The sequence below is a fragment of the Falco punctatus genome (assembly GCF_963210335.1).
Source record: "Falco punctatus genome assembly, chromosome: 4".
Classification (NCBI taxonomy): Eukaryota; Metazoa; Chordata; class Aves; order Falconiformes; family Falconidae; genus Falco; species Falco punctatus.
Genome location: NC_137583.1, coordinates 92,208,481 through 92,228,263, shown reverse-complemented (window position 1 = coordinate 92,228,263; position 19,783 = coordinate 92,208,481). Strand labels below are relative to the sequence as shown.

General features: G+C 40.6%; 2 protein-coding genes across 10 annotated transcripts in view; one reads left to right on the top strand and one right to left on the bottom strand.

Annotated features, from left to right (window-relative positions):
* Nucleotides 1-8,843: 8,843 nt before the first annotated feature.
* Nucleotides 8,844-16,705, bottom strand: LOC308062165 (uncharacterized protein; the record flags this gene model as incomplete). The annotated part of the gene is made up of 3 exons (XM_080383222.1): nt 8,844-11,347; nt 15,278-15,386; nt 15,723-16,705. 3 exons carry the CDS (start codon nt 16,703-16,705, stop codon nt 11,339-11,341), a joined length of 1,101 nt encoding a protein of 366 aa, XP_080239348.1. The 3' UTR covers nt 8,844-11,338.
* The window catches only part of LRRFIP2 (LRR binding FLII interacting protein 2), a 60,773-nt gene continuing 57,101 nt past the window's right edge, over nt 16,112-19,783 (top strand). For 5 of the 9 annotated variants that reach the window (XM_080383315.1, XM_080383311.1, XM_080383313.1 and 2 more), the window contains exon 1: nt 16,112-16,659. The gene's annotated coding sequence lies outside the window, so the exon portion shown is untranslated. The remainder of the gene's footprint in view (nt 16,660-19,783) is intronic. The other 4 variants (XM_080383316.1, XM_080383317.1, XM_080383318.1 and 1 more) reach the window with 4 other exon arrangements.

Sequence of the window (19,783 nt, the reverse complement as noted above, 5' to 3'; positions counted from 1 at the left end):
TTTAGTAATAATTGCAGTTTTTACTCCTAATCATAAAATTCAAAATACTAATGCTGATGTTAAAGCAGTGAGAATGTACCATATATAGATGCACAGGTGATCAGTTTCAGTTCGGAAGTATTTTGATCTTTACTTCAGCACAAAGGTTACAAACGACAGCACACTATCTGACAGCGCAGTGAAAACTGTGACAACTCACTGTACCAGCAGCCAATGGAACGAGGAGAAACACTTGTGCAGAGTAAATCCTTTATAGTGCCGTGATTAGAACCCTAAAAGCTTTCATATGAATAAAATGGATAATCAGAGCATTTGCCTAGCTTGATTTGATGGCCATTTTTAGTTCTGAATCTCTAATGTTGTGACTTACAAGCACCACCAGGTGACAGTGTTCTGGAAGATTATGCCTCTACAGAGTCATTATCAGTATTACAAATGCAAAACTACACCAACAGTGGGATGAGAGTTTTAAAACATTCAGGTCAGGAAACTGACAAAACCCAAAGTTTCTACACCAACTGTACAATCCTTCCATATACAAAGTATGGGCTGCTCTGAGTAACTTGCTGGATATCAAATATTAAATTTCTTTACCATGTGACTGACTTCAGAGTTGCTTAGCAGTCTCTTTGCTTGTATTTGTGTATTCATATATTCACTTGTGGTGCTCAGATATAGGTCTGATCTCAGTGAAAGTAAAACTGAGCAAAACTGTTCATTAATAGCCATTTTGAATAAAGACAGTGAGTAACTTGAGGGAAAACTCAGATTCACGAGTGTGTTCAAAATGCACAAGGCTATAAGAAAAGCAAGGGCACTGTCCAAGAAAGCTGAAAGACAGCCTAAAGGCTGCAGCTGTTCAGACTGCTAAGACAAAAGGAATTAACTCACTTCAGAGTGAAGAAAAGCTGACAGGCAATGCAGCTCTGCACCTTGGGAGGGAAAGGAACCTCTCTGGTGTAGTGGGAAAGTTGCTCAGAGATCACATTCAATGCTACGCAACTCTCTTCCCGAAAGTACAAAGTGCAAGTTCAGTCAGTAGTTAGGACTGCAAAAGGAGGAAAAATACTTGGATTTATTCAGCTGAAAGACCATGAGCTATATTTTCATGAACGGGAATACAAGACATGTAGAGATTTAAAAGGGAGTGACAGGATTTCATCCTACAAGGGTCCTACTTTCCTAAAACAAAAGTAATTTTATTACTACCTTGTTAAGTGCCACTTCCTTTCTGCTATGTCTAGAGCATCAAAACCCTTCTCCTAACTTCCATTTCACTTTAATTGTACTTTATAAGATGTGAATGCCACAAAAAGGGAGACAATGCTATAGAACAGCAGATCCTTTATACCAACAGTGATGCTAGTCACAAGTTTGATTTGAAATTAGCTGGCAGCAGATTCTCATTTGAGTACTTCAATTCTTATTTCTAAAATCAAAATATTCTTTTTTTACAAGACAAACACATACACCCCCCCCCTCCAATAAATCTGTATGGGCAGGGACCTTGTATCTGAAAAGAGAAAATACCTTGCTCCTGAAGACAAAGCTTCTTCATGGCAGCAAAGTGGGCTGGGTTTGAGGAGACCTCTGTTCTGTTCCCAGATCTCCCCATGGCCTGGTCACCCACCCTGGGCAAGCTATTTTGCATCGAAGTGATTCTATTGCTATTTTGATCAGGAACAGTGAAGATACCCGATTTCCTACAAACATATGATTAGTTTTCCATTTTGCTTGCCCAAATGCTGATAGAAAGGTCAAAGGAACGACTGCTTCTTTAGATACTTTTCAAGCATACTGAGATACACATTCCTAAGGCACAATTATCTCCCTGCTGGGATTTTTCGGATTCTATTATCATATTTTCCCTTAAAGCACTGCCATTAAGAAACAGCAAATGACTTTGCTTAATCATTTCTAGTCAGCAGGGCTAAGAATACTTGCAAAGGTCTTGAGACACTGAGGTTATTCAGTTGAGAAGAGCTAAAAAATCTGATTTAATTTGTGTAACCCCTTTAGCTAAAATGCAGAACATCTAAAATCGCATCAGTGGAGATGCTGTACCCACCAGAACTCACTGCTGAGGAAAGTCACTGAGTCATAGCATGACAGATTCTTAAAGAAGCGTACTGAATAACATTTGCAACTATCAAGGTAAGGAACTATTTCAAGGAGATTCTGGAAATATTTTTTCCCAATTAGAATATAGTTTGATAAGTCATTAAGGAAAACATTCACTTTCCTTCTGTGGCATCACATTTACAAAACTGATGGATGCAGAACACAAAAACCCCAGTGATTTATGAATAATTACACTACTTCCCTGCATCACAGTTTCTACAATCTACAAAACAGAAAAAATACACATTTTTGTTCTGTGATTACACAAAGCCATTACATATAAAGGCACAAAGACAGCAGTTTTGTGTAGTTAGATCTATCAATCAGTACTTGAATTCAGGACATGTGAAGGTTATGAATGTAACTTATCTCTAAAGAACACTTGACTAATTTCAGATTAGGAATTTGTCAACGTGTAAGATAATATCCTAATACTGCTATAATGTTGCTCTAGTATTGTCATACTCTAAATTCCCTAGTACTCTTACTTTTCAAATGGTTTGGAGGCAAATGTTTCTCATCCTCCTTTACTCCTCTTCCTAGCTCCCAGGATTTATGACAAGCTTTGCCATCCACTGAGTAGGATGGAATATCTGGTTGAAGAGACTGAGGGGCTTAGGCCTGATATTCCTTTCACATCTGACCTACTCCTCAAGGACAGGCCCATAGGGCACTTCTACATCAAGTAACTTACCTTTCAGTTGAAAATAGTTAATACTTCATCAGCTCTGCTGAACTACTACTACAGGAGCAGAGTTATTCAGTATTCACTTGCATACACGATATCTGGATTTCTTCTGAAAGCAAGTGCTTCAGAAACAAGCGTGTGGTAGGTCTGATGGTATGCCCATAAAATAAACATGAGTCATTTTACAGGTGAGTAGAGTTCTGGAAAGCCCCAGGTGCTGCACAGCAACTTGGTGGTGGATATGGGATTGAAACATGGACCATTTGATACTGTTCCCAAATGTACCATTTAAAGTACCTTTAACCCTGTGGTCTAGAAGACATCCTTACTTAACTGTGTATACACACGATGAAAAGAGATGCTCCCCTTGTATTCTCATGTTATTTCATTGTCTTTAGGAGCTTGCCTGTATGTAAGGATGACATGCTGACATGCTTCCTTTTTATTATCCCCCTTATCTGCAAAGAAATACTGCCAATGCAGAATCCTGAGATGTGAAGCAATTCTTTACTTGAGAAAATTACTATTTAAAAAGAAGCAATTATCAAACTGTTCAGAATGTTCCAACTATGTGATCTTCCATCTTCATCTGTTAACATGCACTATTTCAAATTACACTCAAATTGTAATAATCAAATTGTTCTCAGACTTTGCTCACCTTATTTTGTCACTTTGATGCCACGCTCCTCTCACACACACATGAGGTTTTTCCCTGCTTATTTCAAAAAGGCCAGAGACATTGCATTTGGCTTAAAAAATACCAGGTACAGCTCACAGCACAGTTATGTTTAATTATTAATATAACATATACCTTCTAATTTATGAATATAAAATATTCTACATTGATGAGCATATCTATTAAAATGGATCAGTTGCCTTCTAAATGGCAAAATACCAGTTTTCCAAATATCCAAAACAAACTGATGCCTGTAATTGAAGTATTACAATGTTACATTTACAGAGGAAAAAAACCACAAAAACCCCCACACAAACCAACAAACTATCACCACGAAACAGTGACAAGTCTTCCCACAAGTACTTCCTCCAGTAATCTGCTTAAAACCACCTGGACTTTCCTGTGGCTCTGAAAGGGGAGGGGGTGTTAACATAAAGGCTTCAATTACAAAGTTCAGTTTACAAACTAAGCTGACCTCTACTTGTCCTCCAGCAGCTGAAACTTCATTTAGCATATCAACAGGGGGAGATAAGGTAAAAAAGATGCTGAGCTGATGGGGACTGCCTCGGTATTAACCTGCATTCACTGTCTCTGCATCTGACTGAGGTCATAGTCAGAAAGTTCAGTGCTAGAAAGACACCAGCAATTTTACAAGTTAATTTCGTCCTACAACATAAAGCAAACTAGCTTGGTACAAGAAGATCAAGACAACTGTGTCATTTCTTAGTTGTCTGGCTAAATTAAAGGATTTCAGAAAATTTACTATGTCAGATACTGCCAGGTCCTTCTTATGAAACCTCGAACCATATTGTGAGCTTCTTATTCTGATTTAGCAGCAATTTGCATGCAACCATAGAAACTCTGAGTTATGATGCTACTCACTACTTACTAAACAGTTGTTACGGTTTAACCTCAGCTGGCAATTAAGTACCACACAGCTGCTCGCTCGTCCCTGTCCCCACTGGTGGGATGGGGAGGAGAATAGGAAAAAGTTAGAACCTGTGGGTTGAGATAAGAACAGTTTAATAACTGAATAAAGTAAAGAATAATAGTAACAACAACAATAGTAATTGTCATGAAGAGGAAAGGAACAGAGACAAAAAAAAAAAAAAACCACACAAGGGGAAAAAGCAAACCAAGTGATGCACAATACAGTTGCTCACCACCCACTGACCAATGCCCAGACAGTCCCCAAGCAGCGATCAGCAGCCCCTGGCCAACTCCCCCCAGTTTATATACTGAGTGTGACATTCTGTGGTTTGGAATATCCCTTTGGCTAGTTGGGTCAGCTGTCCTGGCTGTGCTCCCTCCCAGCTTCTCATGCACCTGCTCACTGGCAGAGCATGGGAAATTTAAACAGTTCTTGATTTAGAGTGAGCACTACTTAGCAAGAAGTAAAAACATCAGTGTGTTGTCAACATGATTCTTATGCTAAATCCAAAACACAGCACTGTACCAGCTGCTAACAAGAAATTAATTCTATCTCAGCCAAAACAAGGACAAGAATTTCTAATTTTTACTCTGTGAATCTTTTACATGACATGCAAGTGATAACACTTTTTCAGAGAAGTGCTACATTGACCCATTTACCAGAGATGAAGGCCAGACCTTCTGCTCAGACAGGTGGGCCTGATGTGGATACTTTGGTCAAAATACAGACAACAAACAACTCATGGAAACACTGAGATGTAATTCTATCCCCTACCAGTAATGACTAGAATAGAGACATGTTATCAAGTCTTCCACTTCCAAGTGTAAAGTGTCACTTATTGTTCTTCTGTTATTCTGCTTTATTCAGTTAATCCCTGTAACTATCCAAAATAGCAAAAAACGTTATTCCTACATCACGTAGCTCCCCAGACCTCTGTTCAACTCATTCTTCAACATAAACTGCCACAAGGTAATCCTGCAGTTAGGACACTGAGAGAAGAGAAAAAGCCCATTGTGGTGAGAAAAAGTGTTGCAAACAAAATTTCAGAATTATACTATAAATATGCACACAAATACTTAGAAGGAAGGCATAACTTCCTTTTGGCTCTGTTCAGATACTGCAAGCAAGATAACTCTTCACTTGCTGTCATAATGCTTTAACCACCATCATGCTATTATATAATCCTTTGTTCAAAGCGTAGTCTTAACAGTACTGCAGGAAATATTTTAAGTGCAAATTTCTCCTCTTCCTCCATGTACTAAAAATTGCTTTCAGTTAATCTGATTAAGCACAATATGAAGGTTCATGCATTCACTAATTTTATTATTTGAACTATTTTTATAGATATTTAATTCTTTATAGCCTAGTGGTCCAAACTTTTGCCAGTCCATTAGAGACAATACTAAGCAAGTAACATACTGCATGTAAGATCAAATTTTGTTCTTGCCAACCTTTGTTACAAAATTTTAATTTCTTATGGCTACGAGCAATGCTGGAAAGTCCCATTGGTTAATATACTGCTCACAAGCCATGTGGGTCTTGGGGTCTTCTGGTACAGTCCATTTAGATTACAGGTGGAGCCACACAGGAAGTTAAATACAGGGAGGTAACTGTGGACTATTACAAAATAACAAACCACCATGAACGAGACTGCTTTAGCTTCTGTGGTGTTGGTAATCCAGAGTACCAAGTGCATACTTATAAGCATTTTCTTGTTGCCATCACCCTACAGCCTGCAAACCTGCCATGAAGCTACCGAGCACTTTTTGGAAGTGACTTCTCTTACCTCACTCAGCAGCCTGAAATATTTCAGAATCAAGGTGGTACTTCTCTGCAGCTCAAAGGAGAAATTGCTGCTTCAGGAAAATACCTAGTCTCCAAAACCAAAACTAGAAAAGCAAACACAATACAGGTAAACACAGTGGTTGTTCAACACAAGCCTCAGAGCAAAGAGAACACAGATAGGTGGTAGACGGCAAACACAATCCAGTGCAGAGAGACAGGTACATGAACAGTCTTCAAATCACTCTGCCCAAAAGTTAATAAAATTTAACTTAAATTAAAAGATCTGCACTTTTTGCATTCAGTTTTGTCTTTTTTTAGCACTGCTTTACAAACAAATGAATCCAGGTGTGTCATTTACACAGACACACTCTTAAGAAGACAAATGCAGAAAGGATCAAGTCAAAAGCTTTGTTATAGGGTGCAAAGGAAATAATGAAGGGGGAGAGAGTTCCTTCGTGCTTATTTGAGAAGATTACCGCTGCTGACAAGAAATTTAACTCCTGTGAAATAAACTCCACTAATGACAACAAGTAATTTTACTTCCAGTTAGTGTAATTAATTTCTTTTTTGCTGTAGTGGAGGAATTTTGTTGCTTTGTTAATTTTGTCTAACACTAAGGACTGCTCAAAGGCGAAGGCTATTCAAAGATACAAATACCAAAAGCACAGAAAACTGAGGTTTGCTTCCAGAACAGATGATTTGGGTGGAGGAAGGGGGGTGGGGGGGTGGGCACGTGCAGGGGAGGAGAATGTAAACACTTAAAAGGCCTGCTGACTGAAGTGAAATGCTTCCTTTCAGGAATGAGAAACATACCATGTACATTAGTTAACACAAAAAATAGTTTTAGATTTTAAGTCAAAACCAAGAATTGTTTGCTTTTTAACACCACCTTCTGACTTGTATTTTAAATACTTAAGTATACTTCTGTTTGTTGACATATTTGGAAATAGGGGGAAAGTATATATACTGAAAATATAAACTATTAACAGAATTCAAAACATGGGACTCAGAATCAGACCTCACAGTGCAAATACAGAAGAGACAAAGGATCAGAAAACAGCATCACTGCAGAGATAACAGTACAGCATTGAGAAATGTGAGCAGTGGTACTGCCCAGTGTTAAGAATACCACTGTCAGGTCTTCAGTACCACAGTTTAACAGCCTTCACATCGTTGCGATCCTGACCTTTGGAGCGCTTTTATTATAGCAGCCTGCAGCAAAAGCCTACTCCTGGCCAGTGAGAGGCTGCAAACAGCAGCAGCTTTCATCAGCTATCAGAGATAAAGGCTTATACTTTTGCACCTACTTCTCTCTCTTCGTACCTTTACTATACCCCTGCAAACTCCACTCCTGTTTTTTTTTTCCTCTGTGCTCAGCCAAAGAGTTCCAAGTCCTGGGTTGCATTTACTCTCACGTTCACTGTGGGGCACCTGGAAGCCCACAGTGCCTCCCACCAACTGCTGACCTCCTACAGACGTAGCACCGCGCCAGTCACAGCCTGGGTCAGAGCAGCTGGGTGAGCCACTGGTGTTACTTTCCAGGCCATATGTTGGGCTGTAACCTTTTATTTCTCAGTACTGGGGGAATTTCAAATTAAAAGCCTCTATATTTTTTACAAAGTCTCCCAACAAAACTCACATTTCTCATCTTAACCTAGCACAGTCACTGGCGGATGTAAAATCGTTTAGTTCAGTGGTGCCCTTTAATCTTATACATTGTTGCCCAAAAAAAGAGCCAGTAAGTAAAATAACTGCATCTAAGAAAAACTTAGATTTCAGTTCAGTGTCTTCCTTACAACTTTTTTCCTGATTTCAATAATTTCTGGGGTAACTCTTTATAAAACATCTCATAGTATACTTTCTGGATATAGTACTATACTACTACTTTAAATCTGATAAATATTGAACAAGTGCAAACCTCAAAGAGCTAATTTGAAATAAGAGTTTCTACTGTTTTTCCTCATCCAGCATGAAAAATTCACACCCCCTTGGGGCTTTTTTTTTTTTTTTTTATAAATTGAGGTGTGCATGTTTTAACAGTAAAAACATATAGATAGGAAGCCACTTTTTTCCTGTTCTAGGTTATAGTCCACACATTACTTCCACACTTATCGATGACAAATTATAAGGAACACAACTGTTAATGTAGTTTCAAGTAACTAAATTTTAGTTGTATCAACCACATTTTTACGTTTAGGTAGCAGTTATTATCCTACTGGTTAAGCCTGGTACCATCTTTTACAAGCAACTCAGCCAAATGTCCTCTCTGTAACATACAAAAGTAGATAAACGCAGGTGCAAAACTGGTTGTTCTAAAAATGAACGTGGTTGTCTTCCTTACCAGGAATTGAAAGCTGTGGTATTTTCCTCAGGAAACAGGCAAAGCTTGAAAAGTCAGCACACGTCTTAATTATTCTGGTCTGGTGACTATTTAAATTTCTTCTCAAAGGTTTTGAATTAAAGCAGACATGGAGAGTTAGGAGAATACTGCGACACCTTCAGTGAAGGAGTAACCTAACAGCATGAAATTGTCATTTAAATTGCTTGTCATTAGACACTGCAACCTGCTTGAGATTACATTTAGCCTAGTTTAATATTTTAGTACATTATGTCCTGGTTTATACATATTGCATTTATGTGTATTTATATATATATATATAAACAGAAGTTACAATCTCTGTTGGTGACTTGAAGGATTCTTAAATCAATGGATTGAGATGCTTTATTTTCATTAATAAACCCTAAAAGTATATGTTTTCATCATTAAGTAGTTAAAGAATCTGAAGTCTATAACAAAGTAACAAAACTAGGTTGTTGCATAAAAGCTTAAGGTGTGGTTCAAAGTACAGCTTTGCTCTGAAAAGTTACTGTAAAAACAGTATTAAAAAAATATCCGTATTTGTTGCGCCTTCATTCTGACACCAGATATGCTTTCTGTAGTCATGTAGAAAGCTTGTTTTTTTGGTTTTTTTTTTTGGTTTTTTTTTTTTTTTTTGGCAGTGGTGGGGTGGTTAGTCCCCTTCCAGAAATATCCAGGCCCACAAACTTAACCTTGGCCCCTGTAGTCACCCAGCATTATTTCCTGCTCATGTCTCACTTCCTGTAACAAAAGTTCTCCCTGCCAAATGGTGTCCTCATTACAGTTGTGTAATCCCAGTTTTCAAAAGTGATGCCCTTGGTGACACCTGTGTAAGCTGAGCTGAGGTTGCATAAGTAAGCAACTGGGTCTCTTTAGGTGGATGCTAATAAACAAGTCTGCACAAGAAATTGTAATCCAGTTTGTGTGTGCTCTCTCTTTTTGAGCTGAACTGCTCAAAATAGTAAGTGTAGAAAATCCTCAGGCATGAATCATCACAGAAGTTACTGGATCTCCTTTTGAATGCTACAGAAATACTGAGCAAGACCATTGTGTCACTCTTCAAAATTAAATCATGCTGCAAGTAGAACAGCCCAGTATACATGTGGCATGACATCTGCTTGCTTTTATACTGCTTTTACATTTGCTCAGCCTAGAAACAGAAGACAGATTCTTTCTGATGCATCATCTATAGCTTTGTTCTGTTTCAATTGGTTTGACTTTTGCTAATGCAATTCAAGAAGTCTCACAGAGTTGCACAGATATCATGCATAGGTATAACAGGATATCCCTTAACAATCACGATTATTTGCATGATCATCTTAAAAACCTCTGAAAAGGCAAAAAAAACCCCTTAGAAATTGCAAATAATCTTTTCTTGTTCATGTATCAAATAGAGAACTCTGCAATGTAAAGTTTTCCTAGATCAGAACTGGACATTACATAAAGACAAATACTTGCTTTTTACTCCAAGTCACAAAGGCTGAGCTGCCATAACCCTCAGATAATTCAACATGAGTACACATAGAGATAAATTTGCTACAAAATCTAAGTAATCCGATGTTCAAGCTCTAAAATGTAATGTACATTTAAAGGAATATTATAAATGTAATTGAATTATTTTTTAAAAATACTTTCAAGTTATATATCCACTTTGCAGGTTGGCCAGTTCAAGTGTTTTAACCAGACATTTGGAGTCTTCTAGTAGCTTCACTCCCTAGCTGAATGAAAGATCCACATATCGTCATAAGAAAGACTGAAGAGGAATATGCTATATTAAAATCCAGTATAAAGTGAATGACTAAACTAAAGACAAATGTCAACAGGTTAGACTTTACAGACAAGTAAGACACGATTTTAACTGTATTTAATTTAAATTAATTATGATGAACATTTCTGTGAGCTTTTCACATTTTTCTTCTTTCTTGTTGCTTCCTAGTGTTTGAATTCCATTAGCATTGCATTTCTCTAAAATGTCAAGAATAGGAGCATTATTTTTTAAAATATTTCTACAGTATGATAGTCCTAAAATCTCAAGCATTGGAGCTACTACCTGCTCTAATTACCACCTGGGAAAGCTGGTTTTGCTCTAGAACTTGAGTGCATATACTTTATAGACAGATTTTCCTGAATTCCCAGGACTAGCTTCTGTGACCAATATACAGATTTGACAATCTCTAAAGTGCAGTGCAGTTCAGAGCCTGACATTTAAAATTTAAATTTCACTGTTCTTTTGATTCTCCAATTTAACAGTACTTGCGTGAAGGAAACGTCCACCTTCCCCTTCAAATAATGATGCAGATTAATGTCAGACATACAGCAACAGAAGAGGAGAAATGCACTGGAGCAGCAAGCAGCAGCATGCAGCGTGTAGGCTCAATACCGATCAAAAAGAAGCATCTTTCTCTATTTGGTTTGCAGTTATTCCATTTGGTTGTTCATAAATACATTTGACAGAGGGTCAACTTTGTTGCTGGAGAAAGTAAGATGAAGGCTCAGTGTAAGCTATTTTTGTTGCATGGAGAATCTGCGGACTTGAGATTTTGAAGAGAATTGTAAAGGAGTGGTTCCTTCAGGTAGCAAGCAAAAATAAAAGAGTATTTTTATTTTTATTATATTTTCTAAAGAAGACAAAAAAATCATAGTAGATATATCTTAGTTATACTAATAATTTGTTCACCTCTGCAAAGCTGGTGGGAGCACTGTAGTAGGTGAAGATAATTTGGGTTGTGGGGGTATCAGCATAGGAGAGTTCTGATAAACACCCATTAGATTCTAGTGTTATAAAATCTAAATGTATTGAAAAGTCATATTTAAACTTTACATTCTAATGGCATTTCTACATAAAAAATATAACAACTATCAGAAAACTGGCTAAGAAAAACATGTGAGTACATACTAAAAGACCCACGTTTACTGACTTAAGCTTAATATAGACCCTGCTTGTTAGTTTTGCAAACTCAGCTATGTAAGAGTGAGGTGATTTCCTTTATGTGGCTTGTGTGTCATCAGTAAAATTAACTAGCATTTAAACAAGTTCTTTTGCGGGATATATAACACAAAGAATAGATCATAACTTCAGACTGAGTTTTCAAGAAAGGTATTTAGCATAGGAAATTATCAGTATCTCCATATATATCAAACAGAACATAAAGACAATTTAGACGTGCATCTATCAGGTCTGTAAGGATGACAATACTTGGGTCTCTAGTTGTTTTTACAATGCAATAATAATGAAAAACTCTATAGGAAAATTAAATATACTGCTATGTATAATAAAAAAACCTTCAAATTGTGAAGGAAAACTTTCATTTTAAAATTAATTTTTCCAGACTATAGCATCACTTTCTTAAAAAAATAAAGGTTTCTCACAAACTCTCAGTCCACAAAACTTGTGAAGATACTGCATAATTTATCTACATCTAAATCCGATCAATAAAATAATGCCAGTATCTTCCCCTTATATCTCATTTATCAAGCTGACCTTGGGACACAGTTCAGAACACTCTAGTGCTTAAAATTTTACTCTATAAAAGTTGTTACTAATCCATAGCAATTAAAAAAATCTTCCTATAAACACATTATAAACATAAACCACAATATTCTAGTACTTAAACACTTTAAAAAAACAAAACAAAACAAAACGACGACCAAAACAGTAAAGATAAAAATTTAGAAAGTGGGAAGCACTGTTTTCAATTGTTATGCCAATTAACAAATATGTGTCAAAAATGAAGTTTTCTACAAAAGATTGCATTTACTTGGAAATCTAGATTTCTGGGAAAACACCAGAATGCAAATTTTTCAGTTAGCCATACCCACAGCCATTCAACAGACAGTCTAACCCATTTCCCTGCTGAGGATGCAACAAATCTGATCCGGAGCAACTTATGCAATTCTACTGCTGGAAAACACCAACAAGATTTGTGGGTGCTAATCCCCATCAGAATGCATCATCCCTACTGTGCCCTACAGATTTTTGCACTATTAGAAGTAAATGAGGTAAAGGGAAAAACTGAATCTCACTGATTCTGCAGTTACCTACCACTAGCAGAAACCTTCCTGTCTATATTAATCCCTACAAGAACAGCTGTGAAATTTGCATATCCCCACAACAAACAGCCAGGAACTTTGAACGGTTGTTTTTTCCCACTATTTGGTAAATGTCATATGTATGCAAAAACTTTACAGAGGAAGCCTGGTAGTAGTCCTCTGGCACTCCAATGAATTCTACAAAAGATTTAAATGAATTTTGTGATAACATTCAGCATACAGTCTGCATGCATTCTGCCTTGTAACTATTTCAAATATTCTCTTTAAAGTCTTAAATTGTTTTCCATCATTTACATTTAAGTAATACAACCCTTTGCTTATTGCTTTGAATGTAACTGGAAATTGACATTACTCTGAATAAAGACAAATGCTTCAACAAAACCAGTACTGAATCATTTTAAAGATCTTTTGATTATGACAGAAATGTATCTTTAGCAGAAATTAAACTCTTAACAAAAGGCGGGGGAGCAGAAGCCTCCTGTAAGCACATCCACCAACTGTTTTGAAAAACAAAACAAACAAACAAGCAAAAAGTTACTCCCTGCTTTACAAAAGGGGTTTGCACTTACTTTATGGTATAGCCACACAAAGCTGATTTTCCACCTGTCACAAGGGAGTAGCAGAACACCTTTTTTTGTGGGGACAGGGGGAACAAGCAGTTACTAAGAACACTGAGAATCTCTAAGAGAGGATCTACTACAGCTGGAAAAGAATGTATGTTCAAATGTGCCAAATGAATTGTTGAGTGATGGTATCTAAACTGAGGAGATGGAAACTAGAGGAAAGGGACAAAATGAGAATGAGAGAAGTAAGTGGATGTAGGTGGTCAGAACTTCTTAAAATGCAATGTTAAACCAATGGGCCTCCACCAGTAAACCAATCTACCAGTTGAAGAAGTTATTCTTTCCGTAAGTGACAGGGGTGGTGTGGTAAGAGGAAGAGAGTGAAGAATAGGGGGGAGACAGAAGGGGAAATACATAGAATGATATCAGGGATTAAATCAAGACTATAATCCTACATGTGTGCCATCACTATTACAGTGTTAAGCAGAAGATATAATAATCATGAAACAAAAGTTTCATGGGAAGACTAGAAATGCTAGAAAAGAGGACAAAAAAGATATTCAAACCTGCACAAACAGCAAATGTTATACAGGAAAACACACTTTTCTCTCATCAAAGTTGTTTCAATGACAAAATCACTTTAAAACTGTATACAAACTATTGTGGGAAGTTGACATTGTTGAAAGTGTTCTATACAACTGACTTAGATTCATCCTAGACATACTTTCTTGTGTGACCATCTAAGAACAAAGATTTCACCCACAGAATGCCTCAACTGAACCAAACTGTTTTACAGAGAGATTTCCAGAGAAAAGGGAGAGTGTAAATCAGCAGGTTCAATTACATACGATGAAGAATCTATACTAACCTACCATATAAAAAGACAACAGTGAAGAGAAAAATATATTGCAAGGCAGATCCAGTGATACTTTATTCATTCCTTCATTCATTTTTAGGAGAAACTCATCATTAACAGAGCAAGCTTTATAGTAGCTTCAGTAATTCATAAACTGTGTATTTTGTAACTGTAGCCGTTTCACAGCAAAAGTTCAAATGTAACTTTCATTTTCTGTCTGCCCATTAAAGGTTTATAATGAAACTGTATATAACTTGACCGTTTAACTACTCATTAATGATGCTGAACTCAGAATTGCTACTGTGACATCCTGTACCACTGCCTGTAGTAACCGCACTGTGTATACACACACTGTGCACTGCTTCTCAGTCAAGTAAACAATTGTCCTTTCAAGCAAAAAAAAAATAATGCATGTCTGCTCTCAAGGAGACATGCGTTTTGCTGCATCATTAAAGAAGAATGTGCAGCCTATGATATCAAAAGACTAAACGTCTGCAGATACTAACACCTCATCAGAAAAAAATGTACAAACAATTGAAAACTTTTTTCCCCTTTATATAGAAATATATTAACAGAGGATCATTCCACACAGACCTGGGACATCCCACATTTCAGAAGATTCCACACAACCCCCCCACTGCAGAAGGAACAAAAAGTTCTCCCAGCCAAACCAAAATGATCTAAGATGTTTTTAATGAAGACTCTCCATAAAGCCCAGAAAATCAGCAGGTAAGTCCTTCTGTAAGAACTAACTTCAAATAAAACCACAGTTGTTAAGCCAGTACTTTTTCTGGTCTTTCCTACAGATGTTCCACGAGAAACTTTCTACTCCATCTCCCTGTGGTGAGATCATCACCTATTACTACAGAAATTAATGTGATGTTAAAAATAAGCACGGTGATGCTATGATACATGATCAACCAAGGAAAGATTGAGGCTGTATAGGATTTCTCAGACAGAAAGTTATAACATACTAGGGAAACTCAAGGCAGTTGTTTTGTGTCTACTATAGTAGTTTTAATTTACTTGCATGTCCTTTTTTCTTTACTTTATGCACATCCACTCGAGCTTATTTTAGTAAGACATTTGACCTCTGCCAAGGGCTCTGGTGAATGTTCTTGAGTCCCAGCAGTAGTCTTGTCATTTCAACAGTGCTTTTTCATTCCCATGTGATTTTCTAACGTGCAAAATGCCACCTCCTCCACACCTCCGATCATCTCCACGTTCTTACACACCCCCTGCACTTACTGACAGAGGTGCTGAAAAGCAAATGACCCCCAGGTCTGATCCCAAGTCTTTTTCACAGCAGAGCACCACCAGCACTTCCGTGAACTTCAGTTGATTCTTTGCGTATAAACTGGAATAAATTTAAGGGTTCCATGATTACTTTTTTTTTTTAAATGCATTATCCACAGGGACTCTGACGCTTGCTAATATTGGAATTTCGATAGTGCAGAAGTGCGGTCGCGTTTGGGCCGCTGCCAGGTGTAGATGCTCGCACAGAGCTGCGCCCGCAGCCCCTGCCCGGCGCCCCCACACCCCCCGCCGCGCTGCGGGCCGAGGGCGGCGGGGCGCGCTGAGGCGGCGGCGGCCTCCCGGAGCCTCGGCTGGGCCGCTCCCTGGAGAACGCCGCTCCAGAGAAACCCCAGTTAAAGCCGACAAGAAAAGGAAAAGGCGAAGGCGGCAGACCTACCTCTCCCCGCTACAGCAGTCAGCCGGCCTGCCCGGGGGTAAAGCGAGGGGGCCGCGGCGGAGCTGGCTGCCGCAGCCCTCCTCACCGCGAGGCGCGACCCGCCGCCCTCCGTTGCCTGCTAGAGGAACGCGGGGAGAGGAGGCCGCTTCTCCTCCAGCAGAGAGAGCGCTTAACGCCAGGGCTACCGGCCGGGGTCCTCGCCTTCCCTGAGCTGGGCTGAGCAGGCGCCTCAGGACACGAGCGCCCGGGCCGACCGGCCGGACCCCCCGCCCGCGGCGCGGAGCGGAGCGTAGGGCCCCGCCGCCGCGGCCACCCGCCCCACGCATGCGCCGCCCTCTCGCCCCTTCCCCCTGGGCGGCCGCCGGCGCCTGCGCGGTTCCTTCGCCGGCCGCCGTGAGGGGCAGGGGCGGGCGGCAGTACCGGTCTTGGTCCCGCGCCGGTCCCGCCGCCGCTGCCGGGTACCCTCCCCTCAGCGCCGGCCTCTTCCTCCTCCCGTAGGATCCTGCGGGCGGTTTGAAATCAGCCGCTCTTTCCTCTACGAGTTCTCGATGTGGCCGTAACCGCCCGGCATTGAAGGGGAGGAGGCAAGAGCGTGGGGCGGGGGGAGAGAAGGGCGGCCTGGAGCGGTGTGGCTCGTCTTTGCCGAAAACTCCTGTTCCAGCGGCCCCTCGGAGCGGGCCGGGGGCCGTGAGAGGTCGAAGCGAGGAGCAGCCGCCTTGCCGCGGCCCCTGGACGGTTCCTGCCCGGCGGGCACTGCGTTCGCCCTGGGGCGGCTTCTGCCGCTGTTCCTTGGACTCTGGGCGTGGGGAGCGAGGGAAGGAAGGAGCCTGCGGCGCCGCCGGGACCCACGAGCCCCCAGCACCCGTGGAACGGGGTGGAAGGGAGAGTGAGCCACCCCCGCTGAGGCGTTCTGGGGCCGCGGCGGGCTGGCCCGCAGGTGAGGCTCCCTGGGGCCCGGGCGGGGGGGAGGGTGCCGTACACATACAAACCCGGACGGGGCGGGGAGGCGGGGTGGGAACCCGGTTCTTCGGGTTTAGGGAGGCGGGGAGGGCCCGGCGGCTCAGCCGGGACTGCCGCGTCAGGTAGGTGAGCAGAAAGGGAAACGGTAACGCCGGCAGCGTGCGGGCCTTCCCTCGGTGGCCGCTGTCAGCCCCGCTGCGGGCGGGCGGGCGGGCGAGGGGAAGCCGGCAGTGGCCGAGCCCTTCCGGCCGGCGGGAGCCACCCGCCGGGCCCGGGCCCTGCTCGCCGCCGGTCCGCAGCCTGCGCCGGGCGCTCTCCGCGCCGGGTGGGCACGGCGGGGCGGGCGGGCGGGGGGGAAGGAGGGTGTCCCGGGATCACGGCTGTGTGTCGCAGTGCCTGGTGCTCTCGCACTTCCTCGAAGCACGTTAACGCAGCTCCGCCGTTCCCCAGCAGCAGGGCGTGCCCGCTCGGTGGAGAGCTATGGTAGGGTGCAGCCAGGCTTTCTGATGCATAGTCGGGCTTTTTTTTGTTTTAAACAATATTTCAGAGCACGTTTATTTTTTAATCTTAGTACATCCTGCTGCTATCATTGCAAAGGTGAGAGATGGGCACATTCGTGATTTTGGAAGGAGTCGGTAAACAGCTCTGGGCTGTGGTTTCTGTGTGTTCCAAGTGATTTCCAGTGTGAATCCTAGCGTTGTACTTTGAAGGCTAGTCTTATGTGTGTCACTGATAACAGCAACACGTTGTAGATGAAGAGGTACTACATTGAATTTGTACGACCTACTCAGTGACTCCCTCAATTTAGAGAGACACACGTTTTTGGCTTGACATGAGGAAAGTCTAGGATCAGTTTTATCCCTTTAAAGTTCCAATGAACATCTTCGGAGATATGTGGCATTTTTTGTTACAAATTTCCCGCAAGATTAAATCAACACTTGTCTGGTGAGTTCTTTAGATGTTCATTGTGTCTTAACTGTAGAGTGATGTAATTAAAGGTATTGGGGCCCAGAAACAGTTATCATCTGTTATTCATCTGCATTCTTGGTTAATGTAATTGCTTAGTGATGATGTAAGAACAGATGAAAGTCGCTTTAGCAGTGCGAAATAGTTTGATGTACGTGACATGCTTTTTCCATTGTGTTGTGTTACTGGGGTTTGGAGATGTTTACCTTAAGAGTGTGAATTCAGTCTTATGTGAACTGAATTCTTGGCTGTAGTTGAGAACTTGTGAATAGAAGACAGTTGTGTGAAATGTGTCAGGTGTAAGCTTGTTGCTCTGATCATCAGTACTTCATGTGAACTGGCTCCAAAGGAGGTTATTTTTTCTTCAGTGGCTCTCACAGTACTATGCCATCTTTTGAGATGTTAACAGATGTGAACTTTTAGGAAGTTCTGTTTATATTGGATTCCAAGTCAGTGGGGATCTGTAGAACATGTTAAGCTCTAGACTTTCACATAGCGCACAAATTGTCATGTACATGTACTCAAAAACATAGATTGGTATCATATAATTGATTATCTCTGGTATGTAATGCCAGCAGAGGATTAGAAACCACTAACAGATTTGATACTATGTTGTTGTTTGTGTTTTTAAGATTCTGATGTGAAGGTGCATGTGATAGTTACGGATCAGTACAGTCTTTTAACATTAAAAAAAAAAAATAATTAGAGATGCTTTCTGAGAAAGTAATCCAAATTTATTAGCTTCTGGAAACTAGGTAACATGTCTGTGTATTTAATGGACAGATTGCATTTATCCCTTACATATCTTTGAAAACAGTTTATGTAGATAGTGCTGTCTGCTTGTGAAGATGTTAAAGTGAATATTTTTTTGTATTGGGCATACAGAGTTAGAGCTGCTCCAAAGGAAGAGGTGAAGAGGCACCTCCCAAAGGGCCAGGTGGGAACAAGTGTTTCTAAGCCTACCAGCCTGCTACCACAGCAGAGGACTAGTCGGCAGGAGTGATCTCAGCTGATCGCAGGTGGAGAAAGCTCTAAGGGGGTACCCAGGAGGATTTGTCCTGCTTGCTTCAGTAGCTTTTCTTAGTTGTACTGTAACTGTAGCAGTAGTAGAAAAGAGTGTAGGAGTGTATTAAATTGGTAATGGAAAAATATCTTAAATAGTTGCAGCTTGTTACTGAATGTGGGTTGTTACCATGGGCGGCTCTGTTTGTTTCATTAAAAAAAGGAGCTTCAATGTAACAGCAGTGTTTTGGTTTGTTTTTGGGGGTTGTTTTTGGATTTTTTTAATGAGTAATGAATCATTCTTTTGCAAAATGACAGAAAGTATACTTATTTTGGAAAAGCTGACAGTGTAAAAATTATGGTGGTTCCATTTTAGAATAAAGACTTATGGAAGATTCTTGTGACTTTTCTTTTTATTATGCATTCCTGTCATTTTTCACAGTGCTCATTATAGTACTGTCATTTCCTCATATTTTAAAATCATGTTTAGTTTCTTAGTTTGTTCCTGGATCGTCAGCATTTATGGTAGCACTGATTCTAGAGAAGTCCAACTGTTACATTGATTCTCTGAAACCTGCGTATGCTTTACATCATGCCCTCGGAGTTCCTCTGGTGAAGGGACTATTATAAGAGCTTTGCAGATGCTTCTTGTCACTGATGACAATATCCTGCATGTCATGTTTTAATTTGTGGAGTAATGCTATCTCAAAGCGCAGCTGTTAGCAACTGACTGGCAGAGATCTTGTGCTTCATAAAATAAGTAGCACTGCTTGAAGGTGCATCACTGCATGATACTGTCTTGGAATTTTGGTGATTTGCAAAGACAGAGGAAGGTCACCAAAGATAGCTGGTAGTTCTACGGGAGTGTAGGATACATTGGTACAGTTACGGTCTTGCATTGTTTTAAGTCATGGCTCTGGCAGGCAACAGTTTTGCGACTGCATTAGGGCTTTTGGTTGTCTCAGCTTGTGATTTTCTGTTCACCTATAGCTTCCTAACACCCACAAACTGAGGGATTTCAACCCCCTCTAAGTAGCTGTCATTCTATGACAATTCTCAGATTTTAAAATGGCAAATAAACTGCTAATACACCACATTGAAGCAGTAGATTGTGCAGTTGTCAGCTTGTACTG